This window comes from Oncorhynchus masou, chromosome 28 (assembly GCF_036934945.1).
Source record: "Oncorhynchus masou masou isolate Uvic2021 chromosome 28, UVic_Omas_1.1, whole genome shotgun sequence".
NCBI lineage: Eukaryota > Metazoa > Chordata > Actinopteri > Salmoniformes > Salmonidae > Oncorhynchus > Oncorhynchus masou.
The window spans coordinates 63,105,452-63,132,712 of record NC_088239.1 but is presented as its reverse complement, the minus strand read 5'-3'; the positions used below and the strand labels follow the sequence as shown (position 1 = coordinate 63,132,712).

The 27,261-nt window shown below is 44.8% G+C and overlaps 1 protein-coding gene across 1 annotated transcript; it reads left to right on the top strand.

Annotated features, from left to right (window-relative positions):
* On the top strand, positions 1–27,123 carry LOC135518051 (histone-lysine N-methyltransferase EHMT1-like). The gene is given in 27 exon segments (XM_064942886.1): positions 1–43; positions 10,494–10,581; positions 11,170–11,708; positions 11,893–12,049; positions 12,272–12,396; positions 12,503–12,664; positions 12,864–12,941; positions 13,171–13,282; positions 13,392–13,499; positions 15,336–15,472; positions 15,659–15,802; positions 16,098–16,333; positions 17,111–17,308; positions 17,562–17,644; positions 17,817–17,923; positions 18,199–18,321; positions 18,578–18,679; positions 19,526–19,630; positions 19,769–19,923; positions 20,097–20,258; positions 20,464–20,608; positions 20,987–21,064; positions 21,144–21,259; positions 21,529–21,615; positions 21,766–21,844; positions 22,078–22,253; positions 24,989–27,123. Coding segments are annotated over 27 exon segments (3,969 nt in total). The 5' UTR covers positions 1–22; the 3' UTR covers positions 25,335–27,123.
* Positions 27,124–27,261: the final 138 nt, after the last annotated feature.

Sequence of the window (27,261 nt, the reverse complement as noted above, 5' to 3'; positions counted from 1 at the left end):
GACTGTTTAGGCAAAAAGAGCCATGGCTTCTGTGCAAGCCGAGGTAAGCGAGAGACACATTTACATCAATATTGATTTCCATCAGATGAGGAGTGGGGGTTTGTATGAATATATGGGCTTGTCCGTAGCAACAAATGTAATCGTTTTAGGGAAAGAAAGCGGAACTTGGGTAACTGTAGTGAGACCTATGCTTGCAGTCAATTTCAAACTGCCCGCCCGGTTCTATCCTGAGCTTTTGTGTTGGTATGGCGATTGAATGCGCTTGTGTCGTTGGGAGGATGCGCGGCCCTTGAATCTGAATTGTGCAAGTTGATGTATCCAACGCTGTCGTTGTGCTATCAGTCATACAATTGTCAGGGCTTTATTACTATCCGTCTCTTCGCGTCTGATTTGCCTGTGCAAAACACGTACATTACATTATTGTAATTAGTTTAACTCTTGCACTGTATTTCAACTTATTTTTTTGCATATGCTATTGCAAGAGCAGTCTGTTTCTACGCTGGCCCACATGCTGGGACCTGCTAGGCAGCAGATTCGCTTAGCAAGCTAGCTAACGTTGGTTTTAATGTTAGCGAACCTGAGTAGCCATGGCTGGGAATAACTACACATCAATTTTGATTGGTCACGTACACATTTTGGAGCTGTTATCGCAGGTGCAGCGAAATGCTTTTGTTCCTACCTCCAACAGTGCAGTAATACCCAACCTAACATTATAAAGGAACTAAGAAATATCAGAACGAGCGATGTCAGAGTTCGGAAAATAAATGTATACCTATGTATATTATGTTATGTATAGACAGTATATGAGTATAAAATGTGTACAGTATTGTAGTAGTTATGTAGGATGTGTACAGTCATCGGTATATTGGGTCCAAGCAAGGCTTTCGGTAAAGCATGTAGTTAACTACAATTTATATGATTTAGCTACAGTTTTTTCACGTATGTTTGGTAGGTAGCATGCGACATTATTCTGGTCAGTGTATTCTCTACCTAAGAACATCGAATAAAGCCATGTTTCATCTCAAATCAAACTTCCAGTAATATTGCTGGTGTTCGCTGCACGAGACATCAAAAGTTACATATTGAGCATGTAGAATATAGCTAGCCATCTAGCGTGGAACTCCTACAGGCTAGCTAACTGGGGGTTAGTAACGAAACATTTTGAGATCAATATAACACAAGATAGTAAACTGGTGACTTTTAAAATAATTGCTTACACTTCAGAATAGCAAAGCTTGTATGCACAGGGAAGCATGGGGATTTGATAGATCGCTACAGTGTAGACAGACGTGATTACTGTAGATAGCTAGCTTGCACGCGCTTTCCACCACCCTGTGTTGACTTATTAACCAACAATGTCGAATGCTCAGCTGATATGGGCCGTACAAAAGTAATATGATCAATATGTCAACAGACTTGGGTGACGTCTACTCAAACTCTCATGTACATTTGCAATTTTGTCATAATCCGCTGTTATCCGACAGAGGGAGCTCGAATGACGTGTCACTCGGGTACAGTCTGCCCCAGCACCTGACAGCTTCCTTCCATTGACAGGGGCAGCCCTCTGTACCATCTTCATCTGTTTGAGAACTTGAATGTCAGTTTTGTGAGGGACAACGTGCATCTAGCTTGTTTAAAGGGATTAATCTTTTAAATCCTCAGTTGTCTTCTGCACCCAAAAATCCATTAATTATTGGTCCAGAGCCACATAGGCAACGTGTTTTTTTTTCATGCATACAATATCCTACACATGGCAGTAATAACCACACGCCATACCCATGGAGACGGTTTTGGCAGGGAATACAGAGGAGTGGATGTTGTCAATGTTGTTTAGACTGGTTTCTCTGTGAATCGAGAAGACATTTGATGGTTTACTGACATGTTTCCTTATCCTACCTAGCTTTGAAGGTTAGTGTGTAGGCTTAAATTCTCATTAAAGGCCCTGGTGGTGTCTCCCTAAAAGAAGGGCCCTGGAGGCATCTGTTGTTTGACAAAGATCTCTATTGGGCAAAGACTGTCAAAGAGAGAGAGCCTGACCTAACTTGGCTAATTGTTTCGGCCATTTGCCAGCATTTTGGATGAGAGCATTAAATAACATTAGTCGAGGGATTAATCTTAAAATGATTATTCAACAAATGATTTATTTACAGAAAAACATTTGCTAAAGAAGTGTATTGATTATACAAGAAAGTGAGACTGGTGGTGGTGTGGGTAAACAGGGACACCGCTGGAGAGTTTCACCTCTTGCTCATTGTTAGCCAGGAAAGCTAGTTCTTCCCTGCAGCCTTCCCTTTCCCTCTGACTGACAGATGTTGGGCATCAGTGAGCATGCTCAGCACTGAGTTGAGCTCTGCTGCTCCTGCTGTATAGAGGGGGTACTGATCAGAGCAGACAACCTGGCCTCTTTGGCCTTCACAGGAACGCCCCACTCTTATGGCATCAGCTCAGCTCCTTGAAGGTACGGCCTCTCTGTTGCTGACAGACAAAGGTATGGTGCACTGTGGGGTGGGCTGGGCTGGTAGGGTGTAAACATTCTATATTACTGCAACCTTATACTGGGAGTCTTCTGTTTTGGTGGAATGGGGACATTATTGGTCTTTATTTCTCAAAATATTCACTCATGTTGTGGTTATCACACTATTTCCTTCGATCTTATAGATTTGTCAGGTAACTGATAAATCATTGTTTTAGCAATCAGGCCACAAGCTATATGTAGCCTAAGCCTATTGTAGCCTGTGATGTGCAGGTAGGATGTGTGTGGGTTTAGCTAATTCAGGCGCGGTGGCTGAAGTGCCTTCCACTGATATCTGAAGTGGCAAAAGGAGTGGGTGATTTTTGGGATGCATCTTATGGATCTTGCTTGGATTGAAGACTGATGGAAAAAGCCTCCTATTCCTGTTGTTTGGGTCATGATAGAGCATGCAGCTTATCATCTACACAGATCCTACTCTTAAATGGAAAATATGCAATGCCTCTTTTCGATGAAACATTTATTTAATGGGGAGGCCTTTTTTTTGTTGTTCAGGCTACTTTTTGATTAAATAAACCCAGCAGCAGTACAATGATTTAATGTAAAGTGAGTATAGCTGTGTTCTACAGATAATTTGCATTGCAATTTAATCAATGTAATTCTAGATGCTGTCAACTAATCATAAGGCAGTTATCAACACCATTCAGGTTGTTGGGCGATATATCCTGTTAGTGTTAATCTGTAAAAAACAGCCGACAATGACCTATCTAGACTCTTCGTTTTAGGCCTACCTCAGTATAGTTTATCCAGATAAAGAATTGTGAACTTCTTGGCCCCTGGAGGGGTCCAGGTTTGTGACTGGAAAGTGATTATTGCAATAGGCTACGTAGTGTAATAGGGTAGATAGACGTAGGGCAGTATAATTCGTAAGTCCTTGTTTCCATTAAGGTGATATCCTACTCTTACAGTATGGTACACTTCCAAGAAGATCTTTCTTTTAGGTAAGTGAACAAGATTTAGGCTATTTCAGAGGCTATTGTCTCTCTGCAAATGTATGCTAGATCTAGTAGGAAGGACTTGGTCAGATGTTACCCTGATATTCAACCCCAAAAACTTTCCTGGCCATCCTAATCCTAAATCCTCTGGAAAATATTGTTGGTGTGATTATTAACAGAAAATAATATTTTGGATTGCGTGTCACCGATTGATTGCGTAAAAATGTATGATTTCATGACTAGACATGAACATTCTGAAGTGTTAGACCCCTTGACAGTTTACCCATTGTCTCTTGATATTGTTTCACGAAATGGCTGCAATGTTTTTTTTCCTCTTCTTCCTTCTCCATGAAGAACAGCAGGGCTCCATCTGAGCATGCCCAGTAAGGGCCATGGCAGAGCTTTCTACTGAGAGTTGGTCATGTGACCTGAGCTGGGACGCTGCATGTGTGGGACGCTAGATGTTGGAGTGTGGAGCTCAACTCTCGCCCTCTTCCTCCCCCATTATTGGACACTCACTGCTTTATCCAGGTACTTCAATGGTTGCCTGGGGGCTCAACCTAAAGAAAAAAGGACAGCATTATAACAATCTCCATTTTCAAGTATCTTCAAATGGAGCTTGCTCACATGGATCGTGTTGTCTTTCACTGCCTGACTTCTGTCCTTTTTAAGTATTCTCTGCAACCAGTTTGGGAATTGAATATCCTTCCTTTGTCTCTTTGTTTTTAAGCGAAAACTCATGGTGGACGAATGGAATATTTAATTGGCTAATTAGGCTAATCAATGTAATTCTGTCAACTTTCCAGACTGTCTTTTACCTGTAGACCAAACATGCTCTAGTATCAATCACGGGAACCAGATCACCAGCAAGAATTGATCAGCTGCCTATAGCCTAGTATGTGGCTATTGCTAAGCCACATTCCTGTGGTAAAGACTGAGGGACTATCATCTGAACGCTCCATGTAGAGGGGCCTGAAATCCACATCCACCCCAGGAGCTCAGCTCAGCAGGGACAGGTTAGCAGAAGTCCTGTGTTCCACTCTGACTCATTGATTTAATTAATGGGGGCTGATCTGGGAAAAGACTTTGTTCCCAATGAACAGCATTGATGTTTCCAAATCTAGCTGAATTGTATGCTCTCCTAAAAACATTGCATGTAATCCTGAGAATCCTCCCACCTCTGCAACTAATGGTGCTATGTTTTATTGCAGATGGGGTGTTAAAATATGATAACTTGTGTGATGGCAGACGAGTACAGTAGAAACCGTCCGAATGTAGAAGAGTAATTGTCAAGTCCTTTTCTTCAAGGCTTTAGCATAGTTTATTTTAGTGTACTAGTGATGCCTGGTAGCCTCAATTGCCATTCATGTGCATAGGTTCCACTCATTGTAGTGGCTTTAGCCAGAAGAGCTAATGACTAAATGTGTCATTGGCAGTGGGCCCCCTGCTATCTGTGGGTGTGTGGTAGCATACACTGCTGCTAGTAGACTGACAGAGATCCTATCCTGGCCAGAGCTCCTGTAACAACTCTTTCGTTCTCTTTCGCTCTTTCGTTCTCTCGCTCCCTCTTTCTCTCCATCACGCTCTTGCTCTCATTCATGCACTTTCTCTCTCTCTCTCTCCCCCTCTTGCTCTCTTCCTGTGTCGGCTCAATCGAGGCAGAAGAAAACAAGTTGATTCCTGTCAACTGAAAACGGAAACAGATTTTTTTTGTTCAGCGATGTGTAAAGATGGACTATTTTGAGAGAAGGGACTGCTAGGCTTTATCAGATCCTATTCCACTGCTTGCCACTTGGCTAGTTCATAGCTTCAAAATGGCTGACATGCCTTCTACTGAGCATGCGCAGTAGACTGACTCTCACTCTGCTTTGTGGTGCCATGTTGACAGCCTGAAACCGCCATGAAAATAGAGCATGAACACAGAGGGCAGAAGCGTTGAGCACCGTTGAGTTCCCAGCCTATCTAGGCTAATTATCTTCATGTTCTGGAGAAAGGTTTGTTATTAGTAAAGTTTTTTGGGAAAAATTCCAACCACTCCACTCATAACAGGGAATCCCAGAATAGGCATTAGACATTCTGAAAGACTAGGCCCGTGTGCCAGATCTTGAGTGTCCTTATCAAACTATCTCTGAGAAAAGGGATATTTTCATATTATCCTCCCTTGAAATACTTTCCACTTCACATCAGCTTGGCGGGAAACAATTTGTTTTGGTGTTTTCATTTACCACAACAAATGAAAAGACGTTACTCTGGAGAGGTCAAAAAGAGGATGGGGAAAACAAATGTGCATATGAAATCAGAAAAAGACCCTGTGTTATTGTGATATGTGCTAGTTTCCCCAGCTCTTCTGGGAGGTATTGTGTGGTGTTGCCTTGTGGTTTTCAGCCTGAAGATAAGAAATGAATTCCGTAGTCAGAGGAAGTGTTGACGCCTCCCACCCTTTAGAGATGGAGAGGAAGCAAGAGTAGGAAGAGGGAGAGATCCTGACTATGCACGGATAATGCATTTCACCTCTCGAGAGGTGGACCAGTTACCCAGCAGTGTGAATCAATGGGATTGGAGTAGATCCTAGAATAAGCTTTGGTGTTATGCATTATACACAAACTGAATAATGATTGCGCCGCAAGGAGGCAACAGATCATCGGCAGTGCCCGTGCTTTTGACAGATTTTTTTTGGTAGGGGGGTTATGGTCATGTTTCAGAGATTGTCCTTATCTTTGAGCTATCCTTTCTGTTATTGCCCCTGATAATTGCTCAATTATTTTGTTCAATAGAATTAACATGATCTGTCTGATTCATGTCAGAGAACAGTGGGAGCTGGAGGCCTTTTCTGTCCTCCTAGCCTATACAGTAAAGTGGGCATCATTAGGCTATTTCACAGGTGCATTACAGTAGTTGGTCAGGCCTAATATCATTGTGTTATCTTCTCCGTTTCCTGCCCTGAGGCTCTGTGGAGACCAATGCCTTGACAGAAGTAAGATGGTTGAAAGTCGCTCCCATGTTGGTTACATGTGGGGCTCTTTTGTCCTTGTGAAGGAGAGCATATGTTGGGTATTTAGGGTTCTGACTCACATGCAGCTCTCCTCTTTGGCCCCTTGCCTAGCTACCTTTCCTCATTTTTTTGTTGCTGTTCTTGAAATGGCTGTGCGCATTCATTAGCAAACAGGTTGCGAGCGAGAGAGACGGGGGAAAAAAGAGCCACTGAAATTTGAACTGACTGAGCATGCTCTGCGGAAGCCCTCTTAAGAGAGAGACCAACAGAGGGAGCTGCTGGGTCACATGACCAACAAGATTAATGTGTGCAAGTGGGGAGGACAAGGAAAAGAGGAATAATCCGTTCGAGACTCCCGCTCTCTCTCGCTTGCTCGCTCTCTCTGTCCCTCTCAACCACTCTCCTCAATGGAGCCCATCAGGAGAAAGCAGGTATGATGCTTTGCTGCAAGCGCATATTTACCACAGGGAAGGAGACGTTAGCCTACACTTTCCCCTTGGTTGCTTTTGAATCGTCCTCTGTCGAGACACATTGAACTTGCTCTGTATTTCCATGTATTTTTTTGTGGCTTTGTCGTCTCTGCCATTGACATTTAGGCTGCTAATCTGTCATTGGTTGCCTGGTCTGGTCTTTGCTCAAAGGAGGCAGTTCTTTGGCCCCTGGGAGGTGCAGCCAGTCTTCAGAGTCCATAACAGAGGGCTTGAACAGAGCGCTTGATCAGTAATCAAGGAATTTTCAGCCTTATGTGATCTTTGATTGCAACATTGCATATGGAAGCAAACCTCTACTACCCTGTGGTGTTATGGTTAGTAACGCAATGTGTTCACCAGGGTCAGGGGTTAGAAAAATGTATTTTTTGTCTCACTGATGTGTTTCGCGGATCCTGCTGTTTGAGAAATCTCCATGGATTGATTGCGTATTGTGTGAAAGGGACTCATTAGCTGTGCTTGGATCATTGACACAAGGGAAAGGAGCAGGCTACAGTAGGCTGGAGATGACTGCGTGCATGGCAGAGATCGGACTTCCTGGTAATCTCGAATGGTTCTCCTTCCTGCCAGGCAGGCACTCTAGGACTGAGACCCATCCTCTTTTCAATCCTCTCTTTCTCCCTCTGTAGCCTTACCCTCTCCTTCAGGAACGGGCCAATAAGGTACTGCAGGGAAAATGTCCCATATGGTCAAAGACATTGGATAGAAACAGAAGAAAGAGGAATGACTTCAGGATAATTCTGTGCAATAGACAGCCTCGGGACCCAGGTCTTTATAATAGTCTAGCCTCAGTGCTGTCCCGTACCATGTTCATTCTCCAGTGTGATGGTGCCTGTATTTTACTATCAAAATGGCTTTGTAACAATAGTTGATTTTTCAGTTTGGTGTAAATCCAAACTCATCACTGTTTGTTCATGCTACCAACTTTCCGCTCTCATGGGCAGTCTAACACCTGCAATAGGAGAAGGCTTAATTGTTGTTTACTATGCTGGACTGTGTTAGTAGATGTTTTCTATTCGTTCACCACCTTTCATTAGATAGACGAGCCTAATTCAGGAGTCTGGCATCAGAAACAACCCAAGATAGCTAGGCCTATAGGCTGCGCTGACCTCACTGCAATTAGATAGACTTTTGGCAAGAAATACTTGGCAGATAGATGCACAGTCATGTTTAAATGACAGTGTCTGACTCTGATATCAACATAATTTTTAAAAATCTTTTTTTTACAATATCTCAGAATTTGTTTGGGTTTAGTTATATATTTTTGTACAGGATTTTATTATGTAGCCTACATTTGTAATGATTCTGATCTGTCTTTTCTAATGTGCGCTAATTATTTTAGTACCCATAGGTGGATCTGCCTTTGCGCTCCCATCCCCCCCACCCACGCAAATCCTAACTCTGTCCCCCACCTAGTGGAAAAATGCAGCGTTGTCCACGTTGTGTCAGTAAACAATCTGGTTAGGAAATGGCGGAGCTCTGCAGACAGCTCTCCCCTCCCCCTCTCTTCTCCCTCCAATGGGCACGTTCCCTTTTTACCCACTAGGGGGAGGACTAAGGACATGGAGAAGCACGGTTCGAGAAGGTTTCCTCCTCCCATATAGATGTGTCGAACCACACACCTTGGAACTCCTTGAATACCTTGGAGACCCTTCTTCTTTGGGTGCCTCAGCCTGACAGTCATCAGCTTGCTGTTGGGTGCTGCTCGCCACCCAGACGAGTAAGACACATTTACCCTGTAACTGCTGAAAAAGCTAAATGTACATTTGTTTATTTTTGGAAGACTTATTTTTTTATATGGTTGTGATTTTTCATAAAACATCTCAAAGAGTCAACAAGTCAAAGAGCATCTCTTCATTGCATTTCTCTCATAACCCAGAGGATACAAGTTAGAGAATGCTCCGAATATTAATAGATTTGTCTGTAGAACCACTGAGTTACAAGTGTTGCTCTACAGACAGATCACTACATTGTCAAAAGCCTGGCAAAGGACACCAGTGTCTTTGTCCACTGGAGTGTCAGTGGTCATAGGCAATTCACATATCCCTTTGCTCAGACTTAAGAAATTAGCCTATTGGTTGGGTTACCTTCAAAAAGTATATTGCTTGTTATTTCTAAGGTGAATTATCAGCCTTAGCACTGTGTTCTCTGTCAGGTGATGCTCCCTGTAGTTTCTAGAGATGCATCCAGGTCACGAGAGCAGGGTCTCATGGCAAAAACCTCTTCCCTCAAATCGAGCAGCTTGGCTGAGGTGTCTTTTTTTATTCTGACAGGCATTGGCCAGGCTAATCCTGAAGGACACATTGAAACGAGAGGCCTCTGTAACTGCTATAATAGATCCAGTCCTCGTCAGCTTTTGATGATAGCTGTGTGCCAAAAGGTGGGGGCCGTTCTGTGGCTGAGGTGACTGGGGGAAGGTGGCCGTGGACAGCTGGTGAAGAAGGCTAATGCTAGGCTAGGCTATGTCCTCCAAAACCAAAGCACAAACTTGAGCTAATATAAGACTCTGTGTAGTGGCTCCCCTGCTGGAGACTGAGAGAAGGGTGCTTTAAGAGTAGACATTTTGTAGTGGTTTTAAAGCCAATTCATGGTTGATCTGAAAATGTGGTCGGAGGCGCCATATGGATGGTGTGGCGCAATTGCAGAGCCTCCGGAGGCATGCAGAGACCAAAATGAACTCTGTAGCGCATCACTGTGCGCCTCTCAAATTCTGTAACATTGCGGAGGGCTCCTTATAACTCTGCATTGACATGATTGGTTGACGGTAGGTGTCGGCAGGAGGTCCTGTATAAACACAAACTCACTTCATTCACAACAGTTCTGCGCTGCTCCATGAAGCGCAAGAATGCCCTGACTTCTGCAGAGGCCCTATCACCATAAATGCTCCACGGCCAATGCCGTCTGGGGGCCGGCCTGGGTTGTCACGGGGAGGGGAATATGGTGAATTTCCTTCCATTGATGTTTTCTGGTGCTGCTGGAAGATTGCATTACCTTGTATTGAAAGAGAGGCCAGGTGCATCAGTGAAACGAGGCAGAATGATGCAAGGCAAACAAGAACAGAAGATAGTTTTCCCTGAATAGGTCTTTACCATAACCATCATATTTGATGTGTGGTCCTGTTGCTAACCTTACCAATCACATTGTCTTAGGTCTCCGCTAAGTTGTTTGAGCATGAGATTCCTCTTCTGGAGGTTTGAGAGGTTTGTTTGTAGGTAAAGCTTTTCAGAATGCAGCTCTCTGGAGGTGGAGACACTGTTTGATTAATTTCCTGCTGCTGTATGCTATTTCAGCCATGGGGATCCTACGCTTCCAATAATACTTCAACCTACCGCATTCTTTGAAATCAGGTGAAATTGTAAAGGACTGGCTACTTAGGTTAGGTTAAAGAGTGCACTATGTTAGTCTGTAACTTGTGTATATGGAGAAAGGCTCTGTTAGTGCATAGCAGGGCTGCTTATTTTCCAGCATGCTGCTGTATAGCACGTTCTCTGACCATAGTTGTGTTCTTGACACTGTGTATGGCGTTAAGTGTATATGTGTGCTGTCAGCCCACAGGTCTGGCCAAAGGCAGAGTGGTTAAAGGGGAGTCCATGGAGGATGGGATGGAGTCACCTGGGGACCGAGCGGAGGAGGGAGGTGAGTTCATCTTTTAAGTCATCACAGCTAAACATGGCAAGGTGTACTCTGCCAAAATAAAGGAAGCATAAAGTGTCTTAATAGGGCCACCACAAGTCAGAACAGCTTCAATGCACCTGGGCATAGATTCAACAAGTGTCTGGAACTCTATTGGAGGGATGCAACACCATTCTTCCTCGAAATTCCATAATTTGTTTGTTTTTTGTTGATGGTGGTGGAAAACACTCTCAGGCGCTGCTCTGGAATCGGGTTGATCTGGTGACTGAGACGGCCATGGCATATGGTTTTCATCCTCATTAAACCAATCAGTGATCACTCATGCCCTGTGGGTGGGGACGTTGTCAACCTATGGGGGCATAGCCGTGGTTGCCAAAATAATGGGATGTCCAGCAATGTGATACATGACCCTAAGCGTGATGTGATTTGAATTGCTGAATTAAGTCAGGAACCACACCTAAGCACCTGTTTTCAATACACATTGTATCCCTCATTCACTTAAGTGTTTTCATTATTTTGGCAGTTACCTGTATGTCCTCTCTTGAACTAACATAAGGCCATACTGTGAATGACTGATATCTACTATTATAGATGCATCAAGAGACGAGGAGGTAGCTGCCAGACTGCAGTCCAGTCCCAGAGCAGAGGCGGAGCTAAATGGGAGCTATGAGAGTGCAGAGTTGGGGAACAGACACAAGAACCCCACCCCCCTGGTCTCCCAGGCCAACGGGTCACAGGCGGCTACAGAGAATGGGACGATGGAGACTGACCTGCCTCACGGCTCCACCACCGGTAGTAACGGATACATCCTCAGCAAGCAGCAGGAGGGGGGTTCTTCGACGGGCTCGACGGCTGCCCCACACAGGACTAGCTGGTTGCCCTCAGGCACCACCATGATTGGACACGACGCCAAAACTTTCCCGTCTTTGGCAGCCGGGTGCGACCACAGTCTGGGCGCAATAAGGACTGACACCCAGCATGCCGGGTCCCCTTCGGGACAGGGGACCTCAGACGCAGAGACTAAAAATGGCCCGTCCGCTAACGACTCCCCCGCCCCTTCCCCGCAGTCCATCGCCATACACCGAGCACGCAAAACCATGTCCATGCCAGCATCCAACCAGACACTAAAGGTAACTAACTTTAGCCTAGTAAAGAGGTAGTCCATTAATTTTTTTTCGTCTTTGAATGAGACATAGTCCACATTGGACAGTGATTGCATGTTTTATTGGTTCTGAAACTGGTGAGGGAAGCGTAACAACAATATCAAGCATAGCCACCACTTGATTCACTGCTGTTTTTTTTTCATCCCCATAGCTTCTAAACAGGAAATTAACAGAACCAAACGGTGCAGACGAGGAGAGTCAGAATGGACCGGAGGAGGAGAAGTCCCAGCAGACGTCCCCCTCCCAGAACCAGTTACCTCCGAGCCAAAGCGACGTGCCGGCTGCAGCAACGGCCAAGTCCCAGACAGGTCAGACAGACCGCACTGAGTCCTGGAAGGGGAGGGACAGGGGTATAAGCCAAATAATCATCACAGTCCACACACAATGGAAATGCAGTTATATAATGGCAGGACTTTGCTTACTGAAGGCTATTTGCTTGTTTCAAGGCTGCAAAAGCCAGAGGAGTATGAATGAGAGCTTCTGTAAAGAGGTTCATGGCTCCTTGAGCTCAATTGAACGCTCTCTTCCAGCATCGAGGAAGAAGAAACGGAAGATGGGAACATACAGTCTGGTCCCCAGGAAGAAAACGAAAGTGCTGAAGCAGGGGACGGTGCTGCAGATGTTTAGTCAACTTCAATCAACTCAAAGTGCACAGGTCTCACTTCCGTAGACTATCTTAACTGTTTTAGAATAAATGTATTGTAATTAGGAGATTTAGCTCTAAGTGTCATGTTGTAATATTACTCTGCTCCTCCTTGTAGGCTAAAGAGGTATCACACGTGAACGGGGAAAGGGTGGAGAACGAGTCAGAGGAGGAAGGGTGGGAGGATGGAGAGGAGTGGGAGGAAGAGGTGGAGCAGGGTGGCGAGGAAGGTGTCCCCACAGCCCTGGAGAAGAGTCAAACATCAGGCCCTGCCCTTCAGGTGGGAACATATTGACTTCATTATCTTAGTTTGCTTTACCTGGACCCCAGCTGATAACTTTAATAAATGATGCTCCTATTACATTCATAGGTATCACAGGTATCGAATCACAAATAATGTAGACCATTAAATCCCCCACCCCCCTTTCCAAATGGCCAAACCTCTTTGACATTGTGTGTTGTGATACTTGTCTGTTCAGGGGGAGCTGGGAGAGGAGCCGGACTCTGAGGAATCAGCTGAGGAGGAAGGTGAAGAAGAGGGGAACGAGTCAGACTTGGTAAGAACACACAATCATTGACAACAATTTAACCTTCTTTGAGTCCGCTGATTAGACCATCATCCAATGGCATGAAGGAGTGTTTTTCTGAACCCAAACATTATCATTGCACAGTCATTTTCTCTGTCTGTTCCACCATCATCTGTTTCACCATCAGAGTGAGGAATATATTGATGGTCATGGGAGAGAATAGAACTTTACATATCTCAATTGATCTGCTTTCACACAGAGCTCGGAATCCAGCGTGAAGAAGAGGTTGAAAAAGAAATCAAAGGGAGACTACTTCTTGCTCCGGCCATCCAGGAAACAGAGTAGGAAGCCCAAGACTGAGGGACTCCCTGGTACAGAAATCCATCTTTCTGCCTTATGAGGACTATAATAAAGACTTGGAGATATTTCTTACTCCTGACTTTCTGCTCCGTGTGTTAGCTAACTCTCCTCCCCTTTCAGGCACAGGGCCCCAGGGCCAAGCAGGCCTGAGTAAGGACTACACAGAGGTTCCCCTCCACTCACTCAACCTTAAAGCCAAGGAAATGCTGCTCTCCCCACAGCACACAGGTGAGTTAGGCCGTATAGTAGTTGGTGATGGAGGAGTAAGAGAAGTAGGTAGTGGTGTAGTTGAGAACTGAACTACCTGTTGGTAAGAGATATTCTATTTATGTTAAGGGACAAGGCCTCTGTCCTCCCTCACTGGGCCAGATGACTCATCAGAGCAGTGCTGAGCCCCCCCCCTGCTGGTGATGTCTGTCATAGAAATACAAAATATGTGACGAGATAGTAGAGTCTAGAACTGTAACACTATTGTAAACTCAGCAAAAAAAGAAACGTCCTCACTGTCAACTGCGTTTATTATCAACAATCTTAACATGTGTAAATATTTGTATGAACATAACAATATTCAACAGACATAAACTGAACAAGTTCCACACGTGACAAATAGAAATGGAATAATGTGTCCCTGAACAAAGCGGGGTTCAAAATCAAAAGTAACAGTCAGTATCTGGTGTGGCCACCAGCTGCATTAAGTACTGCAGTGCATCTCATCCTCATGGACTGCAGCAGATGTACCAGTTCTTGCTGTGAGATGTTACCCCACTCTTCCACCAAGGCACTTGCAAGCTCCTGGACATTTCTGGGGGGAATGGCCCTCGCCCTCACCATCCGATACAACAGGTCCCAGACGTGCTCAATGGGATTGAGATCAGGGCTCTTCGCTGGCCATGGCAGAACACGGACATTCCTGTATTGAAGGAAATCACACAACGAGTAGTATGGCTGGTGGCATTATCATGCTGGAGGGTCATGTCAGGATGAGCCTGCAGGAAGGGTACCACATGAGGGAGGAGGATGTCTTCCCTGTCATGCACAGCCTTGAGATTGCCTACAATGACAACAAGCTTAGTCCGATGATGCTGTGACACACCGCCCCAGACCATGACGGACTCTCCATCTCCAAATCGATCCCGCTCCAGAGTGCAGGCCTCTGTGTAATGCTCATTCCTTCGACGATAAATGCTAATCGGAACATCACCCCTGGTGAGACAAAACCGTGACTCGTCAGTGAAGAGCACTTTTTTCCAGTCCTGTCTTGTCCAGCGATTTGTTTGTTTGTGCCCATAGGCGACGTTGTTGATGGTGATGTCTGGTGAGGACCTGCCTTACAGACCTACAAGCCCTCAGTCCAGCCTCTCTCAGCCTATTGCGGGCAGTCTGAGCACTGGTGGAGGGAATGTGCATTCCTGGTGTAACTTGGGCAATTGTTGTTGCCATCCTGTACCTGTGCTATTCGGATGTGCAGGTGTTGTTACACGTGGTCTGCCACTGCGAGGACGATCTTCTGTCTGTACTGTCTCCCTGTAGCGCTGTCTTAGGCGTCTCACAGTACGGACATTGCAATTTATTGCCCTGGCCACATCGGCAGTCCTCATGCCTCCTTGCAGCATGCCTAAGGCACGTTCACGCAGATGAATAGGGACCCTGGGCATCTTTCTTTTGGTGTTTTTCAGAGTCAGCAGAAAGCCCTCTTTAGTGTCCTAAGTTTTCATAACTGTGACCTTAATTGCCTACCGTCTGTAAGCTGTTAGTGTCTTAACGACCGTTCCACAGGTGCATGTTCATTAATTGTTTATGGTTCATTGAACAAGCATGGGAAACACTGTTTAAACCCTTTACAATGATCTGTGAAGTTAATTCCTAAAAATCCAAATATCTTTGTAAGACAGGGTCCTGAAAAGGGGACGTTTCTTTTTTTTTTGCTGAGTTTTGCTCTTTACGGTATATTTGTGTCTTTACAAATGAATCTCTATAAACTCTTGGAAAGAGCAGGAAACCTGTGTCTAGGAAGGGTCACATTGACATCTGTTGGATGAGCTGAGTTGATAGTCCTCTGTGCAGGAGTTACTGGGGGTGTGGAGGAAGACATGGTGCAGGAGCTACCCCTCTGCAGCTGTCGCATGGAGACACCCAAGAGCCGGGAGATCCTCACACTGGCCGACAGGAAATGCATGGCCACGGAGAGCTTTGACCGACAGGTGAGCCTGACGCTTGGCCTCATCCTATTTTTATACTTATTCCATTCCGTATGTTCACTTATCACATTCTCTCCCTGTATCTTTGGCTGCCTCCTGATTCTCCATTCTTTTCTACACTGGGAAAATGCTGGGAAATTGGGATGCAGCCTTTGTTTCTCACTCAAATCTCTTTCCTTCTCCCCACAGCTAAGCAGATGTCAGAGTGCAGTTCTAAAGCATGAGATGATGCGTCCTTCGAACTCTGTGCAGCTGCTGGTGCTGTGTGAGGACCACCGGGCCGGCATGGTCAAACACCAGTGCTGCCCCGGCTGTGGCTTCTTCTGCAGGGCTGTAAGTCCTGGAACCTCCCTGGGGTGGGAATGGGAAAACACCATCTAATTCTGAGTTAGTAGAAAGTGTCTTGTAGTAAGCCAGTAAAAGCTTCGGGTCCTAGTTATAGTGATGGTTCTTGTTAGGGCACCAATATGTTTTCCTGGTCATGTCCTGTGTTTAGGAAAAACCCCTGGCCCTATGTAAACCACTGAACTATCGATGGGCTTAATTTTGTCATCCAAGTTCCTAAACATAAGTTATACTGGGATTTTCCAGCTGTAGTCAAACTGACCTAGCTGTGTTTGGGTTGTAGGGGACCTTCATGGAGTGCCAATTGGATGTCAACATCTCCCACCGGTTCCACCGGGCCTGTGCCTCGGTGCTGAAGGGCCAAACCTTCTGTCCACACTGTGGAGAGGAGGCCAGCAAGGCCAAGGAGGTCACCATTGCCAAGGCCGACACCACCTCCACCATGCCTGCCACACATGCTGCACACGGCCCTGCCACCCCCGGGGCTACAGAGGGCAGGGCAGACACCACCACTGGGGGGTAGGTTCACAGCACTGTTGGGAGTAATGGGGGGGGGGGGGTCCATTGCAGTCTATAGCATTTTCGTCAATACATACAACTGTCAAAATAAAGGAAACACTTGAGTAAATGAGGAATACAATGTATACTGAAAGCAGGTGCTTTCACACAGGTGTGGTTCCCGAGTTAATTAAGCAATTATCATGCCATCATGCTTAGTCATGTATAAAAATGCTGGGCAGGCCATTATTTTGGCTACCATGGCTATGCCCCCATCCACATGGCATGAGTGTTCCTGATTGGTTTGATGAGCATGAAAACGATATAAAACATATGCCATGGCCGTCTGTCACCAGATCTCAACCCAAATGAACAATTTAAGGGAGATTCTGGAGAAGCACCTGAGACAGCGGTTTCCACCGCCTCTAACAAAACACCAAATTATGGAATTTCTCATGGAAGAATGGTGTCGCATCCCTCCAATAGAGTTCCCGACACTTATGCCACGGTCCATTGAAGCTGTTCTGGGTTGTTGTGGCCCAAGAAGGCTTGCATGCTATCAAAATACCCTTACCTCAGCCTAAAACAAGAGTGGCACTTCAATACAGTAGCATTAAATCCACTATGCCCATGGAGCTATACATCAATAAAACATCTTTGGAGGATGATGAAGTGATATAGTGGTGGAAAGAGGGGGTTTCCTATTATACCTCCCTTTCAGTCTGGGAGGAGGTCACGGGTACCTTGAACCGTATCACACTTCTGTTGTAGTAGTCAGGCATTCTGTGTGTGTTTCAGTTTATCCTGTTTCTCTGTGGGAGGTGATATAAGTGGCCGAGCAGATAGCTCTCTCTCCATCCCCCCTGGGCACACACTGGACACCTCCTTCCCTGGGGGCTCCAGAACCGGAGTACTGCCTCCTGCGATGGGCATAGGAGTGGGCACCACCCCTAAAGAGACCTTGGAGAGCATCCTGCTGGCACTGGACACAGAGAAGTAAGACACTACCAACACTCAGGGTTGAGAGAAGAATGCTGCTCTCCTATGCACTCGTTAGGCTAAATTGTTTCAGATTGTTATTAGTATTGTGAAAAGTGCATTGTGTACAGTACATTCTTTTGACGTTCTTGTGTGCTTTGCTCATGTTTATGCACGTTCAATTATCTATATGTTTTCTATCAAGATTTTCCTGTTATTGTGAGGGTGTGTGTATTCCTTTGACTGACTTTCTCCATGTGTCATGCATCAGACCCAAGAAGCTGCGGTTTCACCCCAAGCAGCTGTTCATCTCTGCCAAACAGGGCGAGCTACAGAAGGTCCTTCTCATGCTGGGTGAGGGGAGATGCCTTCAGTAAAACCTCAGTGGGCCAGGATGTTTATATTAATCAATTAACAAAAGTCATTATCTGGTCATTCACTCTTTATTCACCACATTATCTGGTTCTGTGGTTGGGATTTTGTGATTAAAAAAAAGAAGATATCTTTCTGTATCTCTGTCCACTAGCGGATGGGATGGACCCTAACTTTAAGATGGAGAGCCAGAGCAGACGCACCCCCCTCCATGTAGCGGCTGCGGCAGGCCACCAGGAGATCTGTCACCTGCTGGTTCAGGTGATGGTTGGCTATGGTTCCCCCTGGCAGTGGATGAGTGATGGGGTAGACAATGCATTACTTGGACATGCAGAATAGAGCTTTTCAGAATGGGTTCACTGGTATCTGTCATGTGACTCACCAGCTTGTCATGTTGAACATGGATTGACATCTTATAATGGACTCGTGTTAATTTTGATCAGACAATATTTTCATATTTTGACATTGTATAAGGACATGTCCATAGTATTGATGAGTAGATTGATCCAGTTTTGATGTCCCTCCCTACCTACCAGTCTGGGGCTAACCTGGACATCTGTGATGAGGACCAGCGCACACCCCTGATGGAGGCCTGCGAGAACAACCACCTGGAGACAGTCCGCTACCTACTGAGTGCAGGAGCCATCGCCAGCCACAAGGTGGGTCAACCAACCCCCTCTTTCCACCACTATATCACTTCCACATCATCCTCCAAAGTTGTTTTATTGATGTATAGCTCCATGGGCGTAGTGGATTTAATGCTGCTGTATGTAGGTGCCGCTCTTGTTTTAGGCGTAGGTAAGGGTATTTTGATAGCATGCAAGCACTGTTGGTTGGTTATTAGATGGTTGCATTGTATTACAGTGCACATCTTATGATAGTAGCAATGTGTGTTGACTTCCCTCTGTTCTCCAGGATGTGGAGGGGTTCACGTGTCTCCACCTAGCTGCTAAGATTGGCCATTACAACATCGTGGAGCATCTCCTCTCCACAGGACTCATAGACATCAACTGTCAGGTGAGTTCTGTCCTTTTCAGTCATAAACCAGTTTATTTGAGCACAACTGTAATTCTGCACAATCAAGTTTAGTCTCCCAAGAAGGTTATGGCTTAGGATGGCACATGTTGGTTGTACTACTGAAGTCAACCAGAACCAAGAATGCTTTCATGTTGATCCAGTTCTATTTTCCTCTGGCCTGTGTGTCATCCTCTGACTAGTGGCCTTTCTGTAGAGGTCTGATTCTCCTCCCGGTGGGTGTGCTGCCCCCATCCACTCGACATGGGTCCCTAATGGTATTCTCTTACTTTGCAGCCGCTGTGGAATTATCAGCTCTTTCCCAGCATGCATTAGTTAGGATTGCAGCTCCCCTGCTGTGTGATAACCTATTTGATTGTGTAAAGCTATACACTGCCGAGTAAGTTGCCTTTGACTTCTATTCTGGCCATCTCTCAAAAAAGGGTGTTTCTCTTTGCCTCTAAAAATGTATCTCATATCAATGACGTGTGGCAGAGATGCTTTAGCATTTCAAAAGGAGATATCTTTCGTCCTTTGTATGCCACCATCAAAGGGCCCTCTGACGCCATATGCCTGTGGGACTGCACAGTTTAGAACCCTAGTGTGGTATTTGAAGTGATTGACCTTGCTGCAGGTATTGCGCGATTATGGCATTCTTTGTCCTTGTGGTGGAACCCCGGCACCTAAGCTTGGTCTCTGAGCTCTTGAATAGAAATACATCCTCACCCTCTTATAATACAATCTCTTGGAGAAGGTTAGTGAACTTGCTCATCGTTATATCCAGGACATTTAAACCAATCCTGTACTGTAGGGGCCCATTCTTAAAGCTATGATGTTGCTACTCTCTAGGACGATGGCGGTTGGACGGCCATGATCTGGGCAACTGAGTATAAGCACCTAAACCAGGTGAAGCTGCTTCTCATTAAAGGGGCTGACATCAACATCAGGGACAAGGTCAGTAACCATGTGCGACTGAAGGTCCTTCTGACCTCCCCCAAGCCAAATTGTTTCAATGGCTTTGTGTCTGACTTATGTCTATGGCTTTGTTTTGTCTGACTTGTGAATTTGCTGCTGTTTGTTGTCGTTTTGAAGGAGGAGAACATCTGTCTCCACTGGGCTGCGTTCTCTGGCAGTGTGGAGATTGCTGAGCTCCTCCTCGAGGCCAAGTGTGATCTCCACGCTGTCAACATCCATGGAGACTCCCCTCTGCACATCGCCGCGCGGGAGAACAGGCTTGAATGTGTCACGTGAGTAAAGGTTGAGTGGAAATGGCTCTGGTGATTCAGCAATAAGTAATAAAATCGCCATCTACAGCACTGGTATGGATGTAGCCTCCATTATTATAACCAAGGCTGTAGCCATATCAGAACTATTCCATCTAGTACACTTAAGTGATGTGGTGAAGTCTGTGGTCCCTCAGACTCTTACTGTCTCGTGGGGTGGATGTCAACTTGAAGAACCGCGAGGGGGAGACCCCGCCGGACTGCTGCAGCCGCAGCTCCAGGGTGTGGCTCACCCTTCAAACAAACAGGAGGATTAGGGAGGCCAGGAGCAGCACCAAGGGGGAGAAGGTCCTCAACAGGTAGAATCCCTTGTTTTCTCTCAATCTCCTGCATTACGCTCTTAGACATTATTTTTCTTTTGTCGGCAATGCATGGTACCCTTCTCCTTTTATCTCTCCTTCACTTGTTGCTACCTCCTTTGTTTTGATAATTTGATAATAATGCATTGATAGTCTAACACTGAGTCCACTGGGACCTAAGCCTCAATCTCCCTCCACACTGCAGAGACATAGCCCGGGGGTATGAGAGAGTTCCAGTCCCCTGTGTCAACTCGGTGGATAGTGAGCCCTGTCCGGACAACTATAAATACGTGCCAGACAACTGTGTCACCTCCCCCATGAACATAGACAAGAACATCACACACTTACAGGTGGGTAATGTTGCTGGATAGACCATCATATAGTTGATCATGCTTACAGGCTAGCACCGGGGTGGGTAACATACCCATTCAATCTGTCCCGTGGGAGGTTTGGGTAAACTAAGTAAATGGCAACAACAAAAAAATGTGCCGGTCTATAACTAGATTAAGTATGTCGAATTATAAGGAACCTATACTGTTAAATGACAGCCTTTTTTTCTGGCCCGCAAATTACTTTTGACAAACAATCTGTTTGAAGAAATATTTGCGGCCTACTGCTGAATTTTGAAATCCCAAAGTGGCGCTCAAGACAATTTTTACTGCCCACCCCTGGGATAGCATGTCATGAAAGATTAAATGACCATCTCTTTTCATCCCTGCTGTCCACAGTACTGTGTTTGTAAAGACAACTGCTCCTCAAGCAGCTGCATGTGTGGCCAGCTCAGCCTACGCTGTTGGTATGACAAGGTAAGGCCGAGTATTTCACTATTGTTGACAAAGTGATGATCTTGCATGATCGTCATGTCTGTTCCATGACTGTTCTCAGAATGGTCGTCTGCTCCCCGAGTTCTATCGTGAGGAACCGCCCCTTATCTTCGAGTGTAACCACGCCTGCTCCTGCTGGAGAACCTGCAAGAACCGTGTGGTCCAGAACGGACTGAGGTACCGTACCAAGACCGCCTCACATGGCCACACTGACGGCCAAATTTCCTGTCTATACATGCTACCATATTTATGAAACCAAGCAAACACTTGTCAACCCTATTGATAAGAACATCTAAATAAAATTAAAATATTTTAATGACAGTCAATCCGCAGTCCTTCATGGGAAAGTTTTCATTGATTTGACTTCCCAAATCCATGTGAGGATAAAGTTTGGGAGATGAGTGTGTTGTAAGAACATCAATGCTGAAAAAGTTGGTTTTTCTCAGGGTCCGGCTCCAGCTGTTCCGGACCAGTCGGTTGGGCTGGGGGGTCCGGACACTGCAGGAAATTCCTCAGGGGACCTTTGTGTGCGAGTGAGTCCCAGACGTACCCCTTTCACAATGCATAGTTCAGCTTTATTTTGCTGCAAGTTCTTAATGATTTCCTATGCAATGTCATCTGTGTGTGGTGCTGCATTGATATTTGTGGTGTTGGTGGGTCCGGGCCCCACTTCTTGTCCACAGGTACGTGGGGGAGATCATCTCTGATGCAGAGGCAGATGTCAGGGAAAACGACTCCTACCTGTTCAACCTGGATAGCAAGGTAGGGATCAGTGCTACTAGGACAAATCCTAAATGTAACTACTTATCTCAACTCAATCTGTTACCCAGTGATCAAAAATGAATTTTATTCCTGTCGCTTGAGGCCTATCCTTGTGGGGTTTCTAAAACACTTTATTCTTCTGATAATTGTCTTTGTTATTCTCATTGATATCTCTACCACAGCAGATCCTACTTTATACATTTCATCCATTTATGGGTATTCTTTGGTCGCAGGTGGGTGACGTGTACTGCATAGATGCCCGTTTCTATGGCAACATCAGCCGGTTCATCAACCACATGTGCGAGCCGAACCTATTCTCCTGCCGGGTGTTCACGGCACACCAGGACCTGCGCTTCCCCCATATCGCCTTCTTCGCCTGCGAGACCATCAAGGCTGGGGAAGAGCTAGGGTAAGGGCCGTGTACAATGCATTCGGAAAGTATTCAGACCCCTGGACTTTTTCCATATTTTGTTACATTCTACAGCCTTATTCTAAAATGGATTACCGTAATTTCCGGACTATAAACCGCTACTTCATTCCCAGGCTATGAACCTCCCGGTTTATACAATGACGCGGCTAATTTATGATATTTCCCGCTTTCAAAAAAACTGAGCACCGTCACATAATGCCGTGTTTCGTTAAAGCCTATTTATTTTTGTTACAAGCTGTGTTTTTCGTTTAAAGGCTGTGTAAAGTTCTTTTGTTTCAAAGTCCCGGTAGGCACCTGTGGCTTAGATATGTGCGGCTTATTTATGTACAAAATACATTGTTTTTTTAAATCATTCAGTGGGTGCGGTTTATATTCAGGTGCGCTTAGTAGTCCAGAAATTACGGTAAATAGTTTTTTCCCCCCTCATCAATCTACACACCATACCCAATAATAACAAAGCAAAAACAGGTTTTTAGAAATGTTTGCAAATATATTCCAAATAAAAAACATCACATTTACATAAGTATTCAGACACTTTACTCAGTACTTTGGGAGCGATTACAGCCTTGGGTATTACGCTACAAGCTTGGCACATCTGTATTTGAGTAGTTTCTCCCATTCTCTGCAGATCCCCTCAAGCTCTGTCAGGTTGGATGAGGAGTGTCTCTGCACAGCTATTTTCAGGTCTCTCCAGAGATGTTCGGCCGGGTTCAAGTCTGGCCTCTGGCTGGGCTAGTCAGGGATATTCAGAGACTTGTCCCGAAGCCACTCCTACATGGTCTTGGCTGTGTGCTCAGGGTCGTTGTCCTGTTGGAAGGTGAACCTTCACCCCCAGTCTGAGGTTCTGAGCGCTCTGGAGCAGGTTTTTATCAAGGATCTCTCTGTACTTTGCTCCGTTCATTTTTCCCTCGATCCTGACTAGTCTCCCCATCCCTGCCACTGAAAAACATCCCCACAGTATGATGCTGCCGCATCCATGCTTCACCATAGGGATGGTCACAGGTTTCCTCCAGACCTGGCGCTTGGTATTCAGGCCAAAGAGTTCAATGTTGGTTTCATCAGACCAGAGAATTTGTTTCTCATGGTCTGAGTCCTTTAAGTGACTTTTGGCAAACTCCAACCGGGCTGACATGTGCCTATTGTTTTTTTATTTAACTAGGCAAGTCAATTAAGAACAAATTCTTATTTACACCCTAACCCTGATGACGTTGGGCCAATTGTGTGCCGCTCTATGGGACTCCCAATCATGGCCGGTTGTGATACAGCATGGAATCGAACCAGGGTCTGTAGTGATGCCTCTCGCACTAAGATGCCACTCAGGAGCTTTTTACTGAGGAGTGGCTTCCGTCTGGCCACTCTACCATAAAGGTTTGATTGGTGGTTTGCTGCAGAGATGGTTGTCTTTCTGGAAGGTTCTCCCATGTCCATAGAGGAGCTCTGGCAGTGACCATCGGGTTCTTGGTCACCTCCCTGACCACGGCCCTTCTGCCCTGATTGCTCAGTTTGGCCGGGTTCAAAACTTACTCCATTTAAGAATGATGGAGGCCACTGTGTTCTTGGGGACTTTCAATGCTGCAGAAATGTTTTGGTATCGTTCCCCAGATCTGTGCCTCGCCACAATCTTGTCTCGAAGCTCTATGGACAATTCCTTCAACCTTGTGGCTTGAAGGTGGATTACTGAGTCAAGTGCGCCAATTAAACTGAATTTTATGGGATATAAAGAAGGACTTTATCAAACAAAAGGATAGTTTGTTATGTAGCTGGTACCCTTGTGATTGCAACCAGAGGAAGATCTTCAAAGGTAAGTGATTTATTTTATGGCTATTTCTGACTTTCGTGATGCCTCTGCTTGTTTGGAAAATGAATGTAATGCATTTGTGTGCGTGGTGCTTTCTTCAGATAATCACATGGTGTGCTTTCGCTGTAAAGCCTTTTTTGAAATCTGACAGAGTGGCTGGATTAACAAGAAATTAAGCGTTTAAACAATGTAAGACACTTGTATTTTTATGAATGTTTAATATTACGAAATTTGACCGGATGTTGTCGAGGTGGGGTGCTAGCGGCACGTCTATCCCAAAGAGGTTTTTAACATGATAGTAATTCAACAATCTCATCTCTGTACCCTACATACAGATGATTGTATAAGGTCCCTCAGTTGATCAGTGAATTTCAAACACAGTTTAAACCACAAAGACCAGGGAGGTTTTCCAATGCCTCGCAAAGAAGGGTACTGTGAATATCCCTGTGAGCATGGTCAAGTTATTCATTACACTTTGGATGGTGTAGCAATACACCCAGTCACTCCAAAGATACAGGCGTCTTTCCTAACCCCGTTGCCCGGAGAGGAAGGTAACCTCAGCAATTTCACCATGAGGCCAATAGTGACTTTAAAACAGTTAGGGTTTAATGGGTGTGAAAGGATTTGTTTTTTGAAGTTTTCCATTATGTCATTTAGAGTATTTTGTGTATATCGTTGACAAAACATGACAATTGAATCCATTTTAATCCCACCTTGTGAATACTTTCTGAAGGCACTTTAAATATTTTACTTGGCACTCGGTCAAGTTATTACCAGTCTTTGGAAGTTATTACCATGTAAGCATATTTAAGTTTAATTCTTTTCTTTCTTTTTTAGCCTTTAATAATTTTGTTCCCCCTAAAATCAAGATCAGGTTGCTTGAATTAAGATTCCTCTCCAACCCCTAATCTCTCAGGTTTGACTACGGTGACAATTTCTGGGAAATCAAGGGACAGCACTTTAGCTGTGAGTGCGGCTCTCCCAAGTGCAAGCACTCTGCAGCGACCATCGCCCTGCGCCAGGCAGACAGCTCACCCCTGGACCAGCAGTCCAGCGCCCTCCCTGACACCAGCTCCTCCACCACCCCTTTCTGAGCCCCCTCTCCCACCCCCACAAAAAGGACTTCCAGACCAGTGGAGATATGTCTCTCCATTCCCCAAAACAGCAACCTCCACCCTAGGCCGTACGTCCCCAGACGCCCCACCTCCATCCCCAGTTTAATCATCACCTTCAGGCCTGTGGAGCCCATCACTGAGACCTAAAATCAACCCCACAGAAACCCACCTGCTTCATGTTTCAACCAGCTCTAACATCACTTCCTTACCAGCACAAACTCTGAACTCACCCTCAGTGCAGGACATATTGGACAGGAAGCCAGTCTGTTTGTTGACGTGTGTCCGACGCACTATGAACAACTTTTATGAGAAGAAAAAAAACACTACTATGAGCCTGGCTCTTGTTTTGTTTCCCATTGTCATTCTCATACCGGCTTTGTGCTCAGTTCTGGGTAATGGTGTTTCCTGGCCCTTGGTCTGAATTAAGTTTGTACTAAGCAACAATGTATATCTATCCATGAAAAATATTTCCACTGTGCGAAAGGCATTTGTAGCATAGGAGTGCCCTTACCCTCTCACATGATACCATAGAAATGAGAGATGTTCATGCACAATTTGAGACATTTGATGTATTTACCTCATGCTATAGTTTGATTGCAAAGGGGACAGAGGACTTAGGTCACAATCATGTGTTTTTACTGGACTTCTTCTCTTGAGCATTTCTACAGGAAAATAATTGTCTGCTAGATATCAATTATGAAAACAAAAAATACTTTTGAATTCACTTTATTCAAATCTAATGTTATATTCTGTTACATTTAGTCAAGTGTATTGTATGCAGAATCAGGTTATGGAAAGACTTTTTGATAATGATCATGAGTACAACATTTGAAGTCAATGAGAATACTAACCAATCATCTCACTGTTATGTTTCGAGGGGCGAAATAACGTTGACACTGACCAGTAAAGGCAGGTGCAATCTGTTTTGACCACAAAGGAGTGGCAGATTCTGTCAGTTCTGGCATGAATTCCTCTTCAACACACTGGTCCTTTCCTATTAAATACTTTTCTTCTGGAAACTATGTGCATATATGAAAGGTGGTGTGACATCAAATTGCCCAACTGTAAGGGTATGAAAATTGCAAAAGGGTTGAGGTGGGAGTTGACTAAGCTGTACTATACTGTACCTACAAAATTAAAGCGGGTGGATTTTTATTTTTTATCTGCAGGATTTTTAAGCTTGTTTAAGGCTGACACCTTGAATATTAAGTTTTAAATACATTTTACACAATTCTGGAGGGACTGCATTGGGGTTGGCTGTTAATGGGGTGAGATGCAAGCAAATTCTGCTGCCAATGTTTTCCTTTTGTTGATTTTTGCATTGTAAAATCAAGCAAATTATTTTTCTTTTTACATTTAACTTCAGTTTTGTATCTGTAGTTACTGTAGTTTAGCCTGTTTTCAAATTTGTTACACCATTTCATGTTGATGGAAACCTACACATTATTCCTATGTATTTCATGTGGTTAGTACAGTAGTGACTCTTGTGCACATTTTCAAAGGTATGAATATAAAAAGGTAATACAAAATTATTTACTTTCTGTTACATATTTCTGGACCGTGCAACATCCATCTAATTGGTTGTATCTTTCTTTTTCAATAAATTTACTAATGGATATGGCTGCCAGGTTTTATTAAGAGCATAATGAGTGCGGTGGGGCACACCAGACAGGTTCCGGGGGGGTGAGGCTTTTCGGAAGAGAAGATAAGAGGAAGCCTGAGAAACACCTGGAGACAGAAGCTTGAGGCAGATGGTGCCTTTGGAAAGTATTCCTACTGCTTGACCTTTTTCCACATTTTGTTGTTGTTAGTCTGAATTTAAAATGTATTCCATTTAGATTTGTTTTTGTCACTGGCCTACACCCAATATCCCATGTCAGTGGAATTATGTTTTTAGAAATGTTTACAAATGAATTAAAACAGATGAAATATCTTGTCAAGTATTCAACCACTTTGTTATTGCAAGCATATATGCTCAGTTGCTTGTGAAGACAAACACCATTGTAAATACATTTTCCCTTTTGTGCTTGAACTGTTAGCATGTCATTACAAAACTATGACATTTGAAATGTCT